General features: G+C 46.5%; 2 protein-coding genes across 2 annotated transcripts in view; one reads left to right on the forward strand and one right to left on the reverse strand.

The window, feature by feature from the left end:
• The window catches only part of CA3H2orf92 (chromosome A3 C2orf92 homolog), a 47,338-nt gene extending 35,520 nt beyond the window's left edge, over positions 1 to 11,818 (reverse strand). Inside the window, exons 1-4 of the mRNA XM_045445802.1 lie at positions 11,713 to 11,818; positions 11,227 to 11,348; positions 3,243 to 3,307; positions 994 to 1,139 (exon numbers count right to left, since the gene is read on the reverse strand). Of these exons, the coding sequence (XP_045301758.1) occupies positions 994 to 1,054 (61 nt within the window). The 5' untranslated portion in view covers positions 1,055 to 1,139; positions 3,243 to 3,307; positions 11,227 to 11,348; positions 11,713 to 11,818. The remainder of the gene's footprint in view (positions 1 to 993; positions 1,140 to 3,242; positions 3,308 to 11,226; positions 11,349 to 11,712) is intronic.
• Positions 11,819 to 11,891: 73 nt separating this feature from the next.
• ACTR1B (actin related protein 1B) lies at positions 11,892 to 21,120 on the forward strand. The gene is made up of 11 exons (XM_045445801.1): positions 11,892 to 12,065; positions 14,121 to 14,185; positions 15,452 to 15,527; positions 16,689 to 16,814; positions 17,177 to 17,301; positions 17,534 to 17,750; positions 17,886 to 17,978; positions 18,070 to 18,244; positions 19,540 to 19,601; positions 19,844 to 19,884; positions 20,052 to 21,120. Exons 1-11 carry the CDS (start codon positions 12,018 to 12,020, stop codon positions 20,152 to 20,154), a joined length of 1,131 nt encoding a protein of 376 aa, XP_045301757.1. The 5' UTR covers positions 11,892 to 12,017; the 3' UTR covers positions 20,155 to 21,120.
• The last annotated feature ends 572 nt before the right edge of the window (positions 21,121 to 21,692 follow it).

Consider the following 21,692-nt stretch of genomic DNA (forward strand, 5'->3'; position numbering starts at 1 on the left):
GCAAAAGTGGTTCCAAATGCAGTGAAACCTTAAAAATAGAGTATGTAAATCTAATGTTCACTTTGAAAACTCTATATTCATAAATTGTTCATAACAGCATTATTCAGATAGCCAAAGTGTGGAAACAACACAAATGCCCATTGAATTATAAATGGATTAACAAACTGTGGCACATCCATATAATGGAATATTATTTAGCCATAGAAAGGAATGAAATACTGATGTAGGCTACAATGCAGATGGACCATGAAACATGTTAAGTGAAAGAAGCCAGTCACAAAATATCACATGTATGAACTATATTTGAACTATCAAGGCTATTTGAACTATATTTGAACTATCAAGATTTGAAAATATCAAGACTAGACAAATCCATAGAGCAGTCAGCAGATTAGTGATTGCCAGGGTCTGTGGGAAAGAGGGAATGGGAGTGACACGAGTGTGATAGTACTTTTTGGGGTGATGAAAATGTTCTAAAATTAGTGCTGATTCACAACTCTGTGAATATACTAAAAACCACTGAATTATATACTTTAAAAGTGTAAATTTTATGATATGTGAATTATATCTCAAAAGAGCTGTCATTTAAAATGTAGTGCGGGGGGGGGGGGGGGGATAGATGAAACAAGATCAGCCTAATTAGTACATAGAGGCTCATGCTAATTTTTCTACTTTTGTTTATGTTTGAAAAATTTTATAACAAAAAGCTCAATGTACATGTGGGCTACCCTCCCATAGAGGTCTTTTGAGAAAGCTTCAGTTAAGAAAAATGTTAAAGTTACTCCCTTATGAGCAAGAGGTCCCTATGGTAGATTCAGGGAGGTAAGGAAGATAGAGGTGGGGAGAAACCCTGTGTTCACCATTCCAGAACTCATGGGAGGAAAACACCATTTCCTGCCTGATTTAGGCTCACAGTGAGTCTCTCACTTGTGTATCTGCCACTATATTTGTGACAGTACCTTCGATCAGATGGAAAGGGTAGAAGCTCTGTACCTTGCCAACAGTCCAGGAAGAGAACAAAGAAGAGGGTCTCCACTCCTGTCCTCTTTGCCATAGTCTGTATATCTCTTGAAATCCTTCAGACTTAGCAGCCTTGAGCTCCAGGATACTGTGGAACCCGATAGTCTGTGAAGTCACACCTGGAAGCAAGGTAGGGGGCAGTTCCACAGGGAGGGGGGCAGGGCCTGGTGTCTGTGGGCAGGGATGAAAAGGGGACACTGGCCGCCCTGAGGACATCGGCTCTCCACTCACTCCCTTTGGTTCTGCAGTGCCTTCTTCCCTCCTTGTGCACTGCAGCCTGAAGATGGTAGGATACTAACCGGGATTCTAAAGTTGCATGTGACAACAAAAAAACCTAAATCGGCTTAAGTGAGGGGCACCTGGCTGGCTTGGTGGCTCAGTCAGTGGAGCATGCAACTCTTGATCTCAAGGTTGTAAGTTTAAGCCCTACATTGGATGTGGAGATTGCTTAAAAATTATGTATATATGGGGGCGCCTGGGTGGCTCAGTCGGTTAAGCATTGGACTTTGGCTCAGGTCATGATCTTGCGGTTCATGAGTTTGAGCCCCGAGTTGGGTTTTGTGCTGAGCGCTCAGAGCCTGGAGACTGCTTCATGTTCTGTGTCTCCCTCTATCTCTGTTCCTTCCCCACTTGCACTCTGTCTCTCTATCTCTCTCTCTCAAAATTAAAGATTAAAAATACTTTTTTCATTATATATATAGCTTAGGTGAATAGGAAGTAGCTAGGGTAGCCAGAAAAATCTTGTGCTAAATCAAGATACCACATTAGGAAAGTATTGCTACTTATTGTATCATATAATATTATAACTCCGAAAATATAAACAAAGGTATAAGATGATGTGGTCACCTGTGTATCACTATTTCCCCTATTACGTTTTATAAATATTAAACTTTTTAAGGAAAAAATCTTTATATTTTAGCAGTTTTAACTGCACATTTTTTCCTGTATTTTTATTTTGCACTGGGTCCCACAAATTATACAGCCTGCCCTGCCCTTTAACCCTCAGGCTCATGTACTGTATGCAGTCTGGGAATGAAGGGATTTTTAGGGACAAAAAGTCACATAAAAAGTTATACAGTAGAATTCTGAGTGACTCAGGCATATTAGTTTGTTAGGACTGCCATAAAAAATCACCACAAAATGAAAGGGGAGGGGCTTAAGCAATAGAAATCTACTGTTTTATAACTCTGGAGGCTGGAAGTCCAAGATAAGGGTGTCAGCCAGGTTGATTCTTACTGAGGCCTCCCTTCTCGGCTTGTAAATGGTTGTCTTCTCTTTATGTTTTCACATGATCTTTCCTCTGTAGGTATCTGTGTCCAAAATTTCCTCTTCCCAAAAGGATACAAGTCATACCGGCTTAGGGCCCACCTTGAGGGCTTCATTTTAACTTATTGCCTCCATAAAGACAGGCCAAATAAAGCCACATTCTGAGGCACTGAGGATTAGGACATCAACATATAAATTTAGAGAGGGGGATACGATTCAACCTATGACAATAGGTAATGGCAGCCCATAAACCCTACTTGTCTAAAATATCTCCACAAAAACAAAAACAGAACAACAAAAACAACATATAAAACAACACAAGACTCACACCCTCAGCATAACCAAAAGACAGAAAATGTCCAATTTCAAATTACCAGTCAACAGAAAAACAAACACTAACCTTGGAGTGATGTGGAAATGGAGTCCATTGGGGGCCTTTTACCAGAGAGATTTCCCACCACACTCAGAATTAGTAGAAACCAAGGCCAGGGGAAATAGGCTAACTTTAAACTCAAGATGCACAACCACCTAACTCTTGACCCTCACTGCCCAATCCAGCGACTTTCCCCATCTCAATAACAAATCAGTGCTTCCACATGCTCGGGCCAAAACCCAGGGTTCATCCTAGACTCCCCTTTTTCTATCTCACCACACGTCCAATCCATGAGCAAATTTTCTCTGTTCAATTCTCCCACACATTCCCAAGTCTGGCCACCTTCCCCATCTCCATTGCTCCTGTGGTGGCACCACTTTCCTTTCACTGCTGATGAAATTAGAAGCCAATGAAGTCCTCTTAACATTCTTCAGGCCACTGCTGAATCCCAATGAGTCCCACTACCAGAATCTTCACCACCTCCTCTCCCATTTACCCCTTTCCTTCCCTTCCATCTGCTCACATCACCAGAGGAACAGAAGTCAGGCTGCTTTGCAACCTAAGTGCACCCTATGGCACTTACCTTTAAATAATCATTAGATTTTCTCTGCCTCATTTCTTTTATTTCCAGGCAGATTTGTTGAGCATCTAGGCATGAAGGAAAAACACTTATAATTATGTGGTCATCCAAGTCTAGAGCAAGAGTCAATAAACTTTTTCTATAAAAAAACAAATAAAAGATATTTTAGGCTTGGGGTGCCTGAGTGGCTCAATTGGTTAAGCATCTGACTTGATTTCAGCTCAGGTCATGATCCTGCAGTTCCTGAGGTCAGGCTCTGCGCAGACAGTGTGGAGCCTGCTTGGGATTCTCTCTCTCCCTCTCTCTGTTCCCCTCCCCACCCCCCTTCTCTCTCTCTCTGGAAATAAATAAACATTTATTTAAAAAAAAGAAAACACTTGGGGCGGCTGGGTAGCTCAGTTGGTTAAGTGTCCGACTTCAGCTCAGGTCATGATCTGGCAGTTCATGGGTTTGAGCCCCATATCGGGCTCTGTGCTGACAGCTCAGAGCCTAGAGCCTGTTTCAGATTCTGTGTCTCCTTCTCTCTACTCTCCACTCGCGCTCTGTCTCTCTCTCTCTCTCTCTCAAAAATAAACATTAAAAAAGTTACAAAAAAGAAAAGAAACACTGATGGTTACCACAGGGGAGATGGGTGGGGGGCTGGATGAAATAGATGATGGGGATTAAAGAGTACACTTATACAATAATAATAATAACAGAGAAATTTTAAAAGACCTAACACAGGAAGAGACATACTATGCTTATGGATCAGAAAACATTATGTTGTTAATATCAATTACCCTCAAATTGATTGATAGATTTAATATAAAACCAATCGGGCACATGGGTGGCTCAGTCAGTTGAGCATCCAACTTCGACTCAGATCATGATCTTGTGGTCTGTGAGTTAGAGCCCTGCATCAGGCTCTGTGCTGACAGCTCAGAGCCTGGAGCCTGCTTCAGATTCGGTGTCTCCCTCTCTCTCTGCCCCTCCCCTATTCATGCTCTCTCTCTCTCTCTCTCTCTCTCTCTCTCTCTCACTCTCTCTGTCAAAAATAAATAAACATCAAAAAATTTTTCTTAACCAATCAAAATCCCACCAGGCTTCCTTGGAAAAATGGAAGATCTGGGACTCCTGGATGGTGCAGTCAATTGAACAGCTGACTCTTGATCTTGGCTCAGGTAATGATCTCACAGCTTGTGAGTTCCAGCTCCCCACATCGGGCTCTGCATTGATGGTGTGAGGCCTGCTTGGGATTCTGTCTCTCCTTCTCTCTGCCCCTCACCTGCTTGTGCTCTCTCTTTCTCCAAATAAATAAACTTTAAAAATTAAAAAAAAAAAAAAAAAAAAGAAAGAAATGGAAGAGCTAATCTTAAATTGTATGGGAATCAAAGGACCTAGAATTTTTTTTTAATTTTTTAATGTTTATTTATTTTTGAGAGAGAGAAAGACAGAGCATGAGCCAGGGAGGCGCAGAGAGAGAGGGAGACACAGAATCTGAAGCAGTCTCCAGGCTCTGAGCTGTCAGCACAGAGCCCGACACGGGACTCGAACTCACAAACTATGAGATCATGACCTGAGCCAAAGTCGGATACTTAACTAACTGAGCCACCCAGGTGCCCCAAGGACCTAGAATTTTAAGTGGTTCAAAACAACTTGAAAAAGAAGAATAAAGGACTTACATGACCTAATTTCAAGATTCATAAAACTACAGTAAATAAAAACATGCAGTATTGGCACATAGATCAATGAGCGAAATAGAAGGTCCAGAAATAAATTCATATATATAAGGTCAATTGACTAATAACAAAGATGTTAAGGCAATTCAACGAAGAAAATATATTCTTTTCAAAAAATAATATTGGAATAATCTGATAGCAATATGTGAAAAATATGAACCTCAACCCTTACCTGATACCATGTACAAAAATTAACTCAAAATGAAACAGAGACCTAAACATAAGAGCTAAAACTTTAGAACTTCAAGAATAAAATATAAGAGAAATTTTCAAGAATAAAATTTTCAAGAATAAAATATAAGAGAACCCTACTGACTTTAGGTTTGGACTTGACCAAAATAAAAAATATATATATACATTTGCTCTTTAAAAGACACTGTTACAGGGGCGCCTGGGTGGCGCAGTCGGTTAAGCGTCCGACTTCAGCCAGGTCACGATCTCGCGGTCCGTGAGTTCGAGCCCCGCGTCAGGCTCTGGGCTGATGGCTCGGAGCCTGGAGCCTGTTTCCGATTCTGTGTCTCCCTCTCTCTCTGCCCCTCCCCCGTTCATGCTCTGTCTCTCTCTGTCCCAAAAATAAATAAACGTTGAAAAAAAAAAAAATTTTAAAAGACACTGTTACAAAAATAAAAAAGATAAGCCATACATTGGGAAACAATAATTGCAAAACATATAATCCGCAGAGGACTTGTATTTAGACTACATAAAGAACACAACTTAATAAACAGACAATCAATTTAAAAATAGGACTGGGACAAAAAGAATGAAATCTTGCCGTTTGCAACTACATGGATGGAACTAGATAGACGGTATTATGCTAAGCAAAATTAGTCAGTCAGAGAAAGACAAATATCATATGATTTCATTCATATAAGGAATTTAAGATACAAAACAAATGAACATAATGGAAGGGAAGCAAAAATAATATAAAAACTGGGAGGGGGACAAAACATAAGAGACTCCTAAATACAGAGAACAAATAGAGGGTCTGAGGGGTTGTGGGAGGGGGGAAGGGCTACATGGGTAAGGGGCATTAAGGAATCTACTCCTGGAATCATCGTTGTACTATATGCTAACTAACTTGGATGCAAATTTTTAAAAAAATAAATTTTTAAAAATTTTTTAAAAAATAAAAATGGGATTTTTTCTTTACTGAAGAAGACATATGGATGACAAATGAGCACATGAAAAGATGCTCAACATTCTTAGTCACTAGAAAAGTATGCATTAAAATTGTTAGGAAGGGTAAAAGTTTTTTTGTTTTTTTTTTAATGTTTATTTTTGAGAGAGAGGGAGAGAGAGACAGAAAGACAGAGTGTGAGCAGGTGAGGGGCAGAGAGAGAGAGAGAAGACACAGGATCTGAAGCAGGCTCCAGGCTCTGAGCTATCAACACAGAGGCCAACACGGGGCTTGAACTCATGAACTGTAAGATCATAGATCATGACCTGAGACGAAGTCAGATGCCTAACCAACTGAGCCACCCAAGCACCAGGAAGTCTAAAAGTTTAAAAGACTGACAATACTTAATGTTGGTGAAGATGTAGAGAAACTGGAACTCTCTCATACACTGCTGATAAAGGTAATATTAGGCAACACTTTAGAAAATAGTATTTTCTTAAAACAGTATACATGCACTTGCTATATGATCCAGCCATTCCACTCCTAGGTATTTACCCAAGAGAAATGAAAGCATATGTCCACACAATTACGCAAGAATGGTCATAGCAGCTTTATGTACAATAAGCAAAAATAGGAAACAACCCAAATACAATAGGTGAATGGGTAACAAATTGTGGTATCCATGTAATTAAACTTACTAAACAATTAAACGTAACAAACATGTTGCATGCAATAACACGAAGCAATCTCAAAATACTTATGCTGAGTGAAAGAAGTCAGACAACAAATACAGTATGAGTCCATTTATGTAGTCCAATTATATACAATTTAAAATTCCACTACAACTTACTCTATATAAAGGACACAAAAATGCTGATTCAAAGGGGCACATGCACCCCAATATTTATAGCAGCACTATCAACAATAACCAAATTATGGAAGGAGCCCAAATGTTCATGGACTGATGAATGGATAAAGAAGATATGGTATATGCATACAATGGAATCTTAGCGATCAAAAAGAATGAAATCTTGCTATTTGCAACGATGTGGATGGAACGAGGATGTATTATGCTAAGTGAAATAAGTCAGTCAGAGAAAGACAAATATATGATATCACTCATTTGTGGAATTTAAGAGGAAACAGATAAAAACAGGAAGGAAAAATAAGATAAAAGGAGAGAGGGAGGCAAACCATAAGAGATTCTTTTTTTTTTTTTAAGTTTATTTATTTTTGAGACAGAGAGAAACAGAGCATGAAAGGGGGAGGAGCAGAGAGAGAGGGAGACACAGAATCGGAAGCAGGCTCCAGGCTCTGGGCTGATGGGCCATCAGCCCAGAGCCCGACGCGGGGCTCCAACTCACGGACCGGACCGTGAGATCGTGACCTGAGCTGTGACCTGAGCTGAAGTCAGACGCTTAACCGACTGAGCCACCCAGGTGCCCCCCATAAGAGATTCTTAAATACAAAGAATAAACCAAGGGTTGCTTGAAAGCAGGTGGGTGGGGGATATGCTAATTAGGTGACGAGCATTAAGGAGGGCACTTGTTGGGAGGAGCACTGGGTGTCACATGTAAGTGATGAATCACTGGGTTCTACTCCTGAAACCAATACTACATGGTATGTTAACTAACTTGAATTTAAATAAATTTTTAAAAATAACAAATACATAAATATATAAATACTGTATTGTGTATAACTGTGTAATCATGTACAACAGAGAATTCTAGAAAATGACAACTAACCTATAAGTAGAGAAATGTCTGGCTAGTGCTTGCCTAAGGATGAAGGGGTGGGAGGGGGAGGGGAGGAAGGGATTACAAAGGCACATGACGAGCTGTAGGGCAATGGATATCTTCATCATCCTGATTGGGGAAAATGGTTTCATGGTGAATTCATATGTCAAAACTCATCAAATTGCACTCTTTACATACATGCAGTTTACATCATTTATATCTCAACAGAGCGTAAGAAAATGCAGTGTATAGCAAGGTGATCCTATGTTTTCGTCTGTGAAACATACAAAAACGAAACAGAATGATAGGGTTTTGATTTGAGGATGGCAAATTACACCCAGATATCTGACTCTTCAGTTCACCCCAATCTTTCATCCTAGGTCCCCAAGGAAATAGTAAGATAAGATTTTAAAAAGGAATCCAAAAGGGGAATCACTGAGGCTACAGCAAGAACCCATCCAATTTTCAGAGTTAATTTAGTTAACAGTACTTCCTTAATAGTTTTGTTTGATCACTAATTTTCCTCAAATCATTGGTGGCCACAACTGGCTATCTGTAGTAGAAGGTGGAGGTGGCATCAGGCACAGAATTCCATCCTCTCTGTCTTCCTTTTGGGGTCCATCAGGGGAGTCCTCAAAGACCCTACTCTATGGCTCCTCCATGTGTGATACGAACTGACCTGCATTGGTAATTTAATGTCTTTATTCATAATGTAGGTGTACGTTAACAGTTACTGAAATTGAGAAGATCAAAGGAATCTAAACGCCAGGGAGACATCCAGGTGTGCAAATGGGGAGATGCTGAGAGGAGCTAGAAGGAGCAAGGAGGGAGTGGCTGGCCCGGCAGGTCTGGGGGATTCTCTTACCCTATCAGTCTCTCCTGCCCCTCCTTCTTTTCCTTTCTCTTTATTCCTTTCTCCCTCCAAAATAAGGTTTCTGAGCTCTTCCTCTTCATAGTTATCTCAGAGAGTAACTGATGAGCCTGTCCTCTTGCCTTTGTAGCTCGGTTTGCTCTATAGTCTTCAACAACATGCACTTTTGGGGTCCTTCTTCAGCTACTCCTCCCCCACCCCTGTGGCCCCTGCTGTCCAGAGTTCATGGAGTTTATTCACAAGTAGAACCCTAGCACTTCTTTTATAAATGTTCGGCTGTTTGTTATGCAGATACTTTTTCACTTCAGTTTTTCATTTCATTTAAAAAGTAATATATCTTAAAGGCAGAGGTGAAGACCAGTGGAAATAAGTCCTCACATATATGGTCAAACAATTTATTGACAAGGGTGCCAAAACCATTCAATAGGGAAAGGACAGTCTTCAATAAATGGTGCTGGGGAAACTGGACATCCACATGCAAAGGGATGAAGTTGGACCCTTACTCAACAGTATATACAAAAACTAACTCAAAATGGGTCGGAGACCTAAATATAAGAATTAAAACTATAAAATCCTTAGAGTAAAACACAGGGCTTCAGGACATGGATTTGGTGATGATTTCTCAGATATGAAACCAAAGACACAGGCAACAACATCAAAAATAGACAAATTAGACTTCATGAAAATTCAAAATTTTTGTGCTTCAGAAGACACCATTAACAGAGTAAAAAGGCAACACACAGGGTGGGAGAAAATATTTGCAAATCATCTATTTGATAACGGATTAATACTCAGAATGTATAGAGAACTAAAACTCAACAACAAATAATCAATTCAAAAATGGACAAAAAATTTGAATAGACATTGCTCCAATGAAGATATACAAATGGCCAATAAGCATATGAAAAGATGCTCAACGTCACAAATCATTAGAGCAATGCAAATCAAAACTATGATGAGATACCACCTATACCCATTGTGTTGGCTACTCAAAAACAAAGACAAAAACAAAAACAAAACCAGAAAATGACAAGTGTTGATGAGAATGTAGAGAAACTGGAACCCTCTTGCATGGTTTTTAGGAACGTAAAATGGTGCAGCTGCTATGGAAAACAGTATGGCTGCTCCTCAAAATATTAAAAATAGAATTACCACATGATCTGGCAATCCCATATGTGGCTATCTATGCCAAAGAATTAAAAGCAGTATTTTTACCACCCATGTTCATAGCAGTATTGTTCAAATAGCTAAGATGTGGAAGTAACCCAAGGTCTATCAAGATCTGAATAAATAAGCAAAATGTGGTATATTCATACAATAGAATGTTATTCTGCCTTAAAAAAAAAAAATCCTGTCACCTTGAGAACATGCTAAGTAGAATAAGACAGTCACAAAAGGGTAAGTATTGTAGGGTTCCACTTATATGAGGTATCTAAATGCTTAGAAACAGAACAGTGGTTGCCATGGGCTGAGGGGAGAGGGAATGGTGAGTTAATGACTAACGAGTACGAAGTTGCAGTTTTACAAGATGAAAAGAGTTCTGGGGGCGCCTGGGTGGCGCAGTCGGTTAAGCGTCCGACTTCAGCCAGGTCACGATCTCGCGGTCCGTGAGTTCGAGCCCCGCGTCGGGCTCTGGGCTGATGGCTCAGAGCCTGGAGCCTGTTTCCGATTCTGTGTCTCCCTCTCTCTCTGCCCCTCCCCCGTTCATGCTCTGTCTCTCTCTGTCCCAAAAATAAATAAACGTTGAAAAAAAAAAATTTAAAAAAAAAAGAAAAGAGTTCTGGAGATGGATGGTGGTAATACTTGCACATTATGAATGTATTTAACAACATTTAATGTACACTTAAAATGGTTAAGATGGTAAATTTTATGTTGTATGTTTTCTCCCACAAAAAAAAAAAAAGAAAAAAATAATATATACATGAACAAGCTAAAAAACAATTTAATGCCAAAAAAAATAGTTTATATAGTAAAAAAGTAATTCTCCCCTGATTTACCCACATTTACCAATGGTTATATACTCTTATACACGTTATATACTCTTATATATAACCAATGGTTATGTACTCATATACTCTTTGGAGACTCAGACATCTAACACTCTGAGCCCTGTCTGACTTTCTTTGCTTTGATTTAGCCCCGTGTGCTGATGTGTTTCATATCAAATTATATAAAACTTCCTCATTATTTTTACCGGTTGCACACTGACTCATTTTATGAATACATATCTATGGTTACATTTGCATAAAGTTCCAAAATAGGCAAAACTAATCTTTGGTGTTAGAATTCAGAAAAAGTCACCTCGAAGGAGCAGCCGGGCAGCGACTGAGAGAGGCGGGTAGCTAGTCACGCTGTTTCTTAAACCCCACTATGGCTATACAAGAGTGCCCACATTGTAATAATTCATTAAAATGTGATTTCTGCACTTTCCTGTCTTCAGTGATGCTGTCTTCACTTTTACCAAATTTAATCTCACAGTTTAGTGGGAAAGGTAGCAGTAGAGGCAAATAACTATGGTTCAGTTTAGTAAGTGAATTTAGGATACCTTGCACAGTTGCAGCAGTAGACCCCAGTGGGTCTGGAGGCTGTCGACGTGCAGACCCCAGCTGTCGCTAGCTGGATAGCCCCGGCTAGTCACAGAAGTGTGAGGCCCCTCGGTTCCCACATCTGCAAAATGGGAATAAGAATGCAGCTATCTGATAGAGTTACTGCAAGGATTTAATATAATCTGTGTAACATAGGTGGAAGTGCTCCGCAAACACATAGCAGGTGTTCGAGTAATGTCAGAATTTTAAATTTTACACGGAAAAGGATCTTCCTCAGTGCTCAATAAAGAAATGCTTTGGGTAAAATACTTAGGGCCGGCCTCCTCAAGGGCCACGCGTTCACGAAGTAGCATGGTCTCATGTGCTGCCGCTCGGAAACGAAGTCTTCCCGGACAGGCGACACTCAGCCCCTGGACTCTGCCCAGGTCCCCTTTAAAAGCGAGCCCTGACATCATCCCACCCCCTCCCCCCACGGCGCAGCCTACCTTAGAAGCGCCCCGGCAGTACTTCCGGGCGGCCTCAATTGGCTGGTCGGCACCCGGAGGCCCCTCCCCTTTGCCTGCAACCGGCCCCGGGCGTCCACCGTCAATCCGCCCAAGTGGGAGCGGTGATTGGCTGGGGGGCCCGCCCTCCAGCAAGCCCCGCGGGGCTGGCGTAGGCTGCGCGCGCTAGGTGGGAGGGGCGCGGCACCGGGTTTGGAGCTGCCGCCGTCTAGGTCCGCCCGCCCGCCCTCCCGCCCGCCTGTCCCTCCTGCAGGCCCCCTGCTGGGCAGGGCCGGCCCGGCCCGGCCATGGAGTCCTACGACATAATCGCCAACCAGCCCGTGGTCATCGATAACGTGAGGCCCGGCAGTCGGGGGGAGGGCGGGAGTCCCGCCCCCGGGGGTGCACGCGGCGGCGCCAGGAGGACCCCCTCCCCCCGCCCGTCTCCGCTAGTCCTCCGAGCGATGCCCGCCCGACACCCACTCCTGGGGCTCTCCTGTTCACCTGGCTCTGTAGCTAGGGCCATGGGGCCAGCCCCTCCACCGGCGCCGTGGAGCCCTTGCCCGAATCCTCCCCGAGCCCGGTGGGGACGTACTGGAGAGGCATGGGACCCATCTGTCTGGCTACTTGTGGTCATCGTGGGGAGTGCTGGAGTGACAGTCGAGCGGCCCAGCCAGTGCACCTGTGTCAGGCCCAGGGAGGCACCTGGACCCTTCTTGGTTGAGATGAGGGCCCCTAGTTAGGTTAGGTTAGTTTAGGACCCCCACCACTTTACCCCCTTCTCGGGCTCTGGCTGCCCCTTTTAGTGGAGGAGGAGGGAAGGCATTTGCCCTTTTGCAGAGTGCTGGACTGATCTTTCAGAGAGGGTTGGCCTGGTGACCTCTACAACAGCACTTCCCAAGGGGCTGCAATTCTAAGCAGGACCTCCAGAGTGGACAGGCCCTCTTTTCCTGAGACTGGAAAGAAGAAAAAAAAAAAAAAAAATACTGGTTAAGCTCTGCCAACCATATATCCACCATCACCTGGTTGGCCACTGGGCTACTTTGACCCTCTCCTTAAGTGCTCACTGCTCTGTGCTGAGCAGAAATTCCACAGCTAGCAGCAGTGGAGAATTCAGGACCACTCTTTCTAGGACCCATAGCAGTTTGGGATAATGGTTTGGAAGCTTCAGAGAAAAGTTGCCTGGCTTCCTTGTGGCCTTGTCCTTCAGCACTGGGGCTCAGCATGTTTTCAGCTGCCCTCTAAGGATTTCTGGCCTCAGAACCGTCTGATCCATGGGAAGAAAATGAAGGACAGGGATATATGGATCTGCCTCTAGCTCGGTATCTGCCTCTGCTGTGTGAGCCTTGGAGTTTTTTATAATGACTCACTCCTCTTTCTGGGATGTGTCTCCCTCCCACATGACCCCCATGTAATCCTGAATGGCTGTCTTTTTTGGAGTACCCACGTGGGCTCCTTGAGTCATAGCAGGGGGTGTTTAATAAGAAGGCTAGAACTAGGCTTGGGGTTCCGTCCAGCAGGCTACAGGATGGACTAGGCCACTTCCTTTCTTGGTGGGCAAATAATTCACTTAGGCTAACCAACCAGCTTAGGAGTTCAGAGGGCAACCTGCTTGGTCCCTCTGGGTTTCCAGCCCCTCCTCTGTAACATGAAAATGTTTATTTCTGCACTGCAGACCCAGAAGGTTGTAATGGAGATCTGTGGGAAGTAGGGTTGAGAGGCTGATTCCTTCATTAGGTGGGAGGTTTCTGGATGTCCGGTTCCCTTTAAGAGCGTAAGTCCAGTTTCCGTGCTGGAGCAGTGGCAGGACCAAATTCACCTGTAGTCTTTGGAGAAGACACTTGAGGGGAGGTGCCAGTTGTTGTATACACAATGATCTTGCCGGGTGGGTCCTGTATGTGGTCCATGGCTGTTGGGGTGGGGGTGACCAGGGGCTATTGAGAAAAACTACACTTAGAGGTTGCTTCTAGCTGACTTTTGGGAGTAGCTTGTGCCACTTTGGATTCCTCCTGTCTGGAGCTGGCCCTAGAGTACGCAGAGGAGCATGTACTTCATGGTTTCTCAGTCTCTGCACTGTTGACATTCTGGGCTAGATTATTCTTGGTGTGAAGGGCTGACCTGTGTATTGTAGGATGTTTAACAGCACCCCTGGCCTCCACCCACTAGATGCCAGTAGTACCTACTCCTTTCTCTCTCCTCCCCAGTCTCCAGACATTGTTAAATTGGGGGGAAGGGGTGCAAAGTCACCCCCTAGTTGTCAATCACTGGAGTACTTGTAAATGATCGTGCCCTCTTGGTGGGTCTCAGACTTGCTCCCCAGGCTGCCATGATCTGGACAGCCAGCTCTACTGCAGGGCACTGCCTTCATCTGGAGAAGCACATCAGGAGCTAAACATTGTTTTTCCTTTCAGGGTTCAGGGGTGATCAAGGCTGGCTTTGCAGGAGACCAGATTCCCAAATACTGTTTCCCAAACTAGTAAGTGTTGCTCAGGCAGCAGCCCTAACCTTTTTGTTGGATTCCAGGAAGAAAACTGGCTCTGTGTCACAGCTCTTTTTGAGACCAACTCTTGCCCCCACATATGAGGGAAAACACCCTTTGTTTTGTGTTTGTGAGGCCAATGGTGTTAAGGGCTCTGGAAGGACAAGAGAAGTGCTCTGGGCTTCCTCTTCTTTGAAGTCTGATTTTGGTCCCTCCTTGAGCCAGGGAGGGAGGAGAAGCTACCAGCATTCCCTTGGGAACAGGGTGTGGTAGCAGCAGCAAGAATGGAAGGGTGACATCTCTGGGAGAAGGACCTAACCTCAGAGGAAAAAGAGTGGGGAGTTAATGCAAAGCCACTCCTTGCTCCCAGGAAATGTTTTTTTCCAGGGGTTGTTTATTTTCTAACTGGAGAAAATAATTGGTTCCATCAAGGGGAGTCTTTCCCTGAATGGAGCAAGTGGTGGCAGGGGTAAGAGGGAGGTGAAAGCATGGAAGAAACCTGGGAGTGCTCCTTCAGCCACTCTAGTGCATTAGGAAGTTTTCCTCAGTGGGAATCTTCTCAAATCCTGGAGGTTATAGAGGGATTGGCCTAAGCGGAGGCAGTAGGGCAGGGGGGATCCCGAGGCCCCCAAAGTGGCTGGCTATACTGAGAACCCCAGGCCTGGTCAGGGGCAGGGCCAGCTTGGAGCACCCAGTAGGGCTTCAGCTTTCCTTTCTGAACTCTACCTGTGTACAATTAAAAGTTAACTTGGGTCAAATTTTGGAATTGTAGCTTATCTAGTCTTCCAAGAACTGACTCTTTATTCTGGAAGCCCTGGCAGTGGGAAGGGGCAGGATCAAATGACAGAGAGGGGTGAACAAGGGAGCCATGACCCAACTTCCTGGGACCTTGGTCTGCAGACAGTGGCAGCAGCCCTGCCCTCCTGAAATCAAGAGCGTGGGCTGAGTCATTATGGCTGCTGAATCTGACCCACTGCCAGGGCTGGACCATGAAGGGCTGAGATTCCAGAGCTCTCAGCCCTGTCTGAGAGGGAGGGGTGGGAAAAAGATACCTTTTCTTCTGACCCTGAGCATATCATCCTGCCAAGGTCTGGTCTCTAGGCCTGTGTCCCTTAGGCCTGGGTTCTGGCCTTTGCCACATGGCCACCTCTGGATACTTTAGAGTAGTTACCCTTTTGACCACAGGAGTTAGACTTTGGTTTTCCTGGACATGGACTCATCCACGCCCCCTGCCCACCTTGGTGACTCTACCTGTCCTTGCAGTGTTGGGCGCCCTAAGCACATGCGAGTGATGGCTGGAGCCCTGGAGGGGGACCTCTTCATTGGACCAAAAGCAGAGGTAACACCTGTGGAGCCTGCCTTTGCCTGGGTTTGGGGCCTTCACAGTTCTGGGAGCATTGGCTGGTGATCAGAGCTGTACCTCCCAAGAGGGCATCTGTTCTCTGGGGCCATCTGCCAAGCGTCTTCCTGGGCTCTCAAGGCTCCGTCTTGGAAGTACTATGAAATGGCACGATGGTTTCTGTATGGGGGAACAGACTACTTAACGCCCTGTTTTGTGAAAGTAATTTGGAAGCTATAGAGGAAAGAATTGATTAAAAAGTGACTTAAGGGGCACCTGGCTGGCTCAGTCAGTAGAGCATCTGACTCTTGATCTCAGAATCATGAGTTTGAGCCCCGTGTTAGGCATGGAACCTGCTTAAAAAGAAAAGTGATCTAAGAGTCTGGATCACTCAGATTTGATGACTGATAGAAACAAGAACTGTGGGATCACCTCTTACTCTGCATCTGGGGTGACTTGTCTAAGTACTGCATGGCCAGTTGAGGCCCCAACAGGAGGAAGCAAGTGTAGTTTAGGAGTTTAGGCACTGGAGAACATGGTTGGGGGGGTAGGGGTGTGCCTTAGCCAAGGGTACAGATAAAGGGCTCTCAGGAGATGGGGTCAGAAGGAGCCATGCCTATGGATGAAAGAGGTCAGGTGGTGTTTCGTGAGAAGGGGCACGTTTGGTAGGAAGGGAGGACACTGAAGGGCAGGTCTGTGCAGAAGATGTGAGCAGTGGCTCCAGAGCTGGGAGGAACGGTGGGCAACAGGCAACCACAGGACAGGACAGCATGGGATTGGCCATGAGGCAGCTCCTGGTGGTAGGGAAGGAAGCTGGGCAGTGTGTGAGGAGAGAAGAGGAGAGAACATGTTGACAGTGAGTAGAGAAGCCCAAGAAGCACAGCCAGGGGAGGAAGGTGAGGACTAGGATGGGAAGGAGCATATCACCACCCTCTCTCTCCCCTGCCCATTGAAGCTGGCTGGACTCCGAGGGCCTGAGAAGCTGCTGCTGGACAAATGAGCCTGTACTGGGTTTAGGACCCCACCACTGGGCATGAGGACACCCAGTCAGCAGTAGTGGTTCTCTTCAGGGCAGATGAAAGGGCAGCTTCCAGGAAAGCAGAAAGCAGTTGCTGGAGAGCAGCCTGGTGCTCCAGCTGGCCTTCCCACCCTCCTCCACAGGAGCACCGGGGGCTGCTGGCCATCCGCTACCCCATGGAGCACGGCGTGGTGCGAGACTGGAACGACATGGAGCGCATCTGGCAGTATGTCTACTCCAAGGATCAGCTGCAGACTTTCTCCGAGGAGGTGTGGCAGCCAGCCCCTCCCACCAGGCTCCACATTTTCTCACCTGTGCCCTCTCACTGCTCTGTTTCCTTTCTGGTTGGGTTTCCACGCTTCCTCTGCATGTTATTAGGGCCTGTTGCCACTTCATTTTGTGTATGTGGGTACACAGAGTCACTGGCTGCCAAGTCGAGTTTTCCGGAGGGAGCTGGATCTTTGGAAGAATAACTGATGGCAGATAATGGGATAGTGCTCTTGGGAAGGATAGCAGGCTACAGCTGCTACAGCTGCATGTGCTCATGGGAGGGTGTTTGGCTCTCTAAAAGATCCTTTTAGAGCCTAGCATGTTGTCTTTGCTCATGCCTAAACCCTGCCATCTCTTGTAGCATCCTGTTCTCCTAACGGAGGCTCCACTGAACCCGAGTAAGAACCGGGAGAAGGCAGCAGAAGTGTTCTTTGAGACCTTCAACGTGCCAGCCCTGTTTATCTCCATGCAGGCTGTGCTCAGCCTGTGAGTGCTCCCTAAGCCCTAGGGTCCCCTGAGTCCCCATCCTCCCTGTGGCCATCCTCCTGCTCATGTCTGACTTCCCTGTAGAAACAGCCCCGTGGTAACTGTTCCTTTAGGGAGTTCCTCATGTCCCTTTTTCAGACCAGATAATGCAAATGTCCCAGGGTCCCTTCCAGGGGTGAGGAGGTCCCCATGCCTCAGTGGCTGAGGTGAAGGGATGCTGACCTGGTGACAGGTATGCAACAGGACGCACGACGGGAGTGGTTTTAGACTCAGGGGACGGGGTCACTCATGCTGTCCCCATCTACGAGGGCTTTGCCATGCCGCACTCCATCATGCGGGTGGACATTGCTGGTCGTGATGTCTCCCGCTATCTCCGGCTACTGCTGCGCAAGGAAGGAGTTGACTTTCACACCTCAGCTGAGTTTGAGGTTGTCCGGACCATCAAAGAGGTGACAGAGGGCAGGAGGGTGAAGAGGCAGGCTGGGTGGGGCAATGGGCAGTGGTGGCACCAAGGCGTGAGGTTGAGCCCTGGGTGTGGGTTTCCCGGTTGCAGCCTTCTGAGCGTTGTCCCCTGCCCACCGCAGCGAGCCTGTTACCTCTCCATCAACCCTCAGAAGGATGAGGCTCTGGAGACAGAGAAGGTGCAGTACACCTTGCCAGATGGCAGCATGCTCGATGTAAGTTGCCAGGTCTGGCCCTGGGTGGCAGCGGTGATGCTGGCATCTGGAGGAAGAAGGGGCCTGTCCCCCTCAATCTTGTGTTCCAAAGGTGGGGCCAGCGCGGTTCCGGGCCCCTGAGCTGCTGTTCCAGCCAGACCTGGTAGGTGATGAGAGTGAGGGGCTCCATGAGGTGCTAGCCTTTGCCATTCACAAGTCTGACATGGACCTTCGCCGGACACTGTTCGCCAACATCGTGCTTTCGGGTGGCTCCACACTTTTCAAAGGTACCACCATTTGGGAGCTGGTGATTAAGACTTAAACTGCACCCCACTCCCTAGAACCTGGGACGTGGCCCATTTTCTGTTGGCTTTTTGGTGCTCAGTTAGCATTTATTTATTTATTTGTTTATTTTAATGTTTGTTTTTGAGGGGGGTGGGGCAGGGAGAGAGGGAAACACAGAATCTGAAGCAGGCTCCAGGCTCTGAGCTGTTAGCACAGAGCCCGATTTGGGGCTCAAACCCACAAACGATGAGATCATGACCTGAGCCAAAGTCAGATGCTTAACCGACTGAGCCACCCAGATGCCCCAAGCATTTATTTTTTTAAGAGAAAGATTTAAAGTTATCTTTTATTTACTTTATAAATAGGTGCTAAGTTTGCATAAGATCTAAAATGTGTTCGATGAAGTCTCCCTTTTCACACTGTCTTGGTCACCCTGTTCCGTCCCCTGGGAGTTACTAGTTTCTCAACTATGTGCTCAGCAGCACTGTGCATATGTAAGCAAATGTTCATTTCCCCTTGCTCCCGCTTTTATACCCATCACAACATGCTCTACAAGTTGTGCACCATGTATTTTTCATGTAGCCCCCTATCTGGAAGATCTTTCCCTGTCCATGTGAGTTCTTTCATATGGCCATGTGATAGATCACTGAATGGATGTGCCATTTACCCGTTGACCTGCTGGTGGCCTGTGAGTTCGTTGCAGTCATTTCTAATCACAGAGGTGCTACACCCGATAACCTCATATGCTGTCATTTCATGTAATAAGAATATCCCTAAAGGAGAAGTCCTAGGAGAATTGCTGAGTCAGAGGGTGGGCATATGTACTTGTCATCTAGTAGATACTGCCAAACTCCCCCGACCCCCGAGTGCCACTTATGCCCTCACCAGTTACAGAGGAGAGTCCCCCGGCACCCTCCCAATACTGTGTGTGATCTTTTCCTCTGTGATAGGTAGAAATAGTAGACATTTTCTCCTGATTTGTCATTTGCCTTTGACTTTGGGTAGATTTGGGCTGCTGGAGTGTTGGGTGAGGAAGAGCATAAGAGCTCAGCAGCCAGGCCGAGCTATGTGACTTAGGGTTCCCTCTCATGCTACCTCTCTGAGGAAGCTGGGCCCACCTTAGGCATGGTGCTGACTCTTTTCTTCCTTGGGGTGACTCACCCCCATCCTTGATCCTGGAAAGAACCACCGAAAGAGGGGCGACAGCAGCTGGGGCCGCCAAAGGTTGGAGATGGAGGTGCTAGTGGTAAGGGGGTTCAGATGTGGACTCTGGGCTCAGCCAGCCTTGTGTTCACAGGCTTCGGTGACCGATTGCTAAGTGAAGTGAAGAAGCTTGCCCCAAAGGATGTCAAAATCAAGGTGAGGTTTCAGGGAACCCCATGGGGCATGGGGATACTAGGCAACCTTGACTGGGCGAGGAAAGGTCAAATGCCACCTCCAGACACCCTCTCCCAGCTCTACCCAGCCTCCTCCCTTGCCCTGTTCAGCTGCTCCCACTACTCCCAGCTGATGCACTTGCTATCTGGCCTTGGGCCCTGGGGGAAACACTCCCAGGGCTGAGGTGGGGGACGGGCAGTTACATTACTGCTTGTTCCCTCTAGATCTCGGCCCCTCAGGAACGGCTGTACTCCACATGGATCGGGTGAGGTGGGGTTCACGGGGAGGGCTCTGGGAGGAGACCATTGGCCCAGGCCAGGTGGAGGTGGGTGGAATTCCCTCCCAGGTACAGGAAATGGAGCTCTGAGTGCCCACAAGAGGCCGATGGCCCAGCCTTTAGGTCCACAAGAGTCTATCCCTCCCTCTTCACAGTGGCTCCATCTTGGCCTCGCTGGACACTTTTAAGAAGATGTGGGTGTCCAAAAAGGAGTATGAAGAGGATGGCTCCCGTGCTATTCATCGTAAAACCTTCTAGTGCCCAAGGAGGTGTAGCATGTTGGGAGAGTAGGAGGAAAGGCGAGTCAGAGCCCTTAACCCTTTCTGGTCTGGGCTCACATCCTAGGCCTAGGGTCCCCTGCATGCCCTGAACCCTGGGCAGGTGGGGCAGCTGCGCTTCCCTGCAGCCCTCCCCCTGCAGCCCTCCCCTGCACACGCACACACGCACACACTCACACATACATGGTAACATTTAGCTGCATGGATGGGAGTCAGGAGCTGGAATGAATATAAAAGCTGAGAAGCCCAGCTTTGGATTGTTCCAAGGGTCCCCCTTGGCAGGGCCTTGCTCTGACCCTCAGGCTGTATCCCTGAGCTCCAAGGCCAGATACCCAACACCCCATTTCCTTTGACAGGATCCCTCCCTGAGCCAGAGTGCCTGGATGCCTGTGTACCTAGCCTTGGGGAGTGGGGTGGGGGAGGGGTGGCCAGCAGCTCCTGGCTGGTGCATTCCTGCTTCTCATGCCACATTTAGGCATCCCTTATCCTATCACATTCAGTTCTCCTGTCTTCCTGGGTGGATGCCTTGGTGTAGGCTGAGGACTGGGCAGTCTTCCATCCATCCCCAGCCAAGGGGTCTGGCCCAGGATCAGACCCTTTGGAGCCAGGGCAGAGGATCATGGGGTTCGGGCAGCCACAGTTTATTGGTGGTCTCCCTTCAAAGCACTTCACTGACACTTCATTGACCCTCTCCTTTACCTTAGTACCTGGATGGGAAAGGGTTAACGGTCTTCATTTGTTGAGAGGAAGCCACTTAATCAGGAGTCAGACCTAGAGGGAGTGAGGGGGGCACATTTCCTTTTCCCATCTCTCCCACGAAAGAGGTTTTCATTGACCCTGTGGCCAGGACCCCCCACCTCCCTCTCCCAGATATGTATAATAATTTAACACAGTTGCCTGAAAATTTTTTTGTAAATCATTATAGTAATAATTATGGAAAGGCCTAGTGCGTGTCTGTTTTCTTGTGGTTCTTTGTGTTGTTCGCTTATCTGTGTCTGGGGACTTTGAGAGAAAGGACCATCAAGAAGGCAGCAGGCATTGGCTCTAGCTCAGAAGCCTGAGGGTTTCAGTGGTTGGCGGGGCAACGTGGCATGCAAGGCCCCAGGAGGCCGGGCTCTCAACCTGGTTATAGAATTCCCCAACCTCATTACCCACTTGCCACAATCCACCCAGAGAAGCAGAGAACTTGGAAGCAGAGCACAAGGCTGCCTTCCTCAGCCTTATTCCTGGATAAGACTCATGGCAGGTGGGGCTGGTGCTCAGTGTGTCTACGCCCTGCCCATTCTGTTTGGGCACCTCTGCTGATCAGCTCAGATATGGCTGAGGCTGACAGACCCAACAGTGATGCAGGCTCAGGGCAGGCCTCCTGGAAAGAGAGTGTTGGGGGAGGTGAAGAAGGCTGTGTTGATAATCTGCGCTCTGAAGGAAAAAGATGAGGAAAAAGGGGGGTACAGTGAGGAATGAGAGTTCAGAGACTGTCTGCCCTTTCCTTCCTTCATCAGGGATCTGAACACCTGC

The sequence above is a fragment of the Leopardus geoffroyi genome, chromosome A3, assembly GCF_018350155.1.
Source record: "Leopardus geoffroyi isolate Oge1 chromosome A3, O.geoffroyi_Oge1_pat1.0, whole genome shotgun sequence".
Lineage (NCBI taxonomy): Eukaryota > Metazoa > Chordata > Mammalia > Carnivora > Felidae > Leopardus > Leopardus geoffroyi.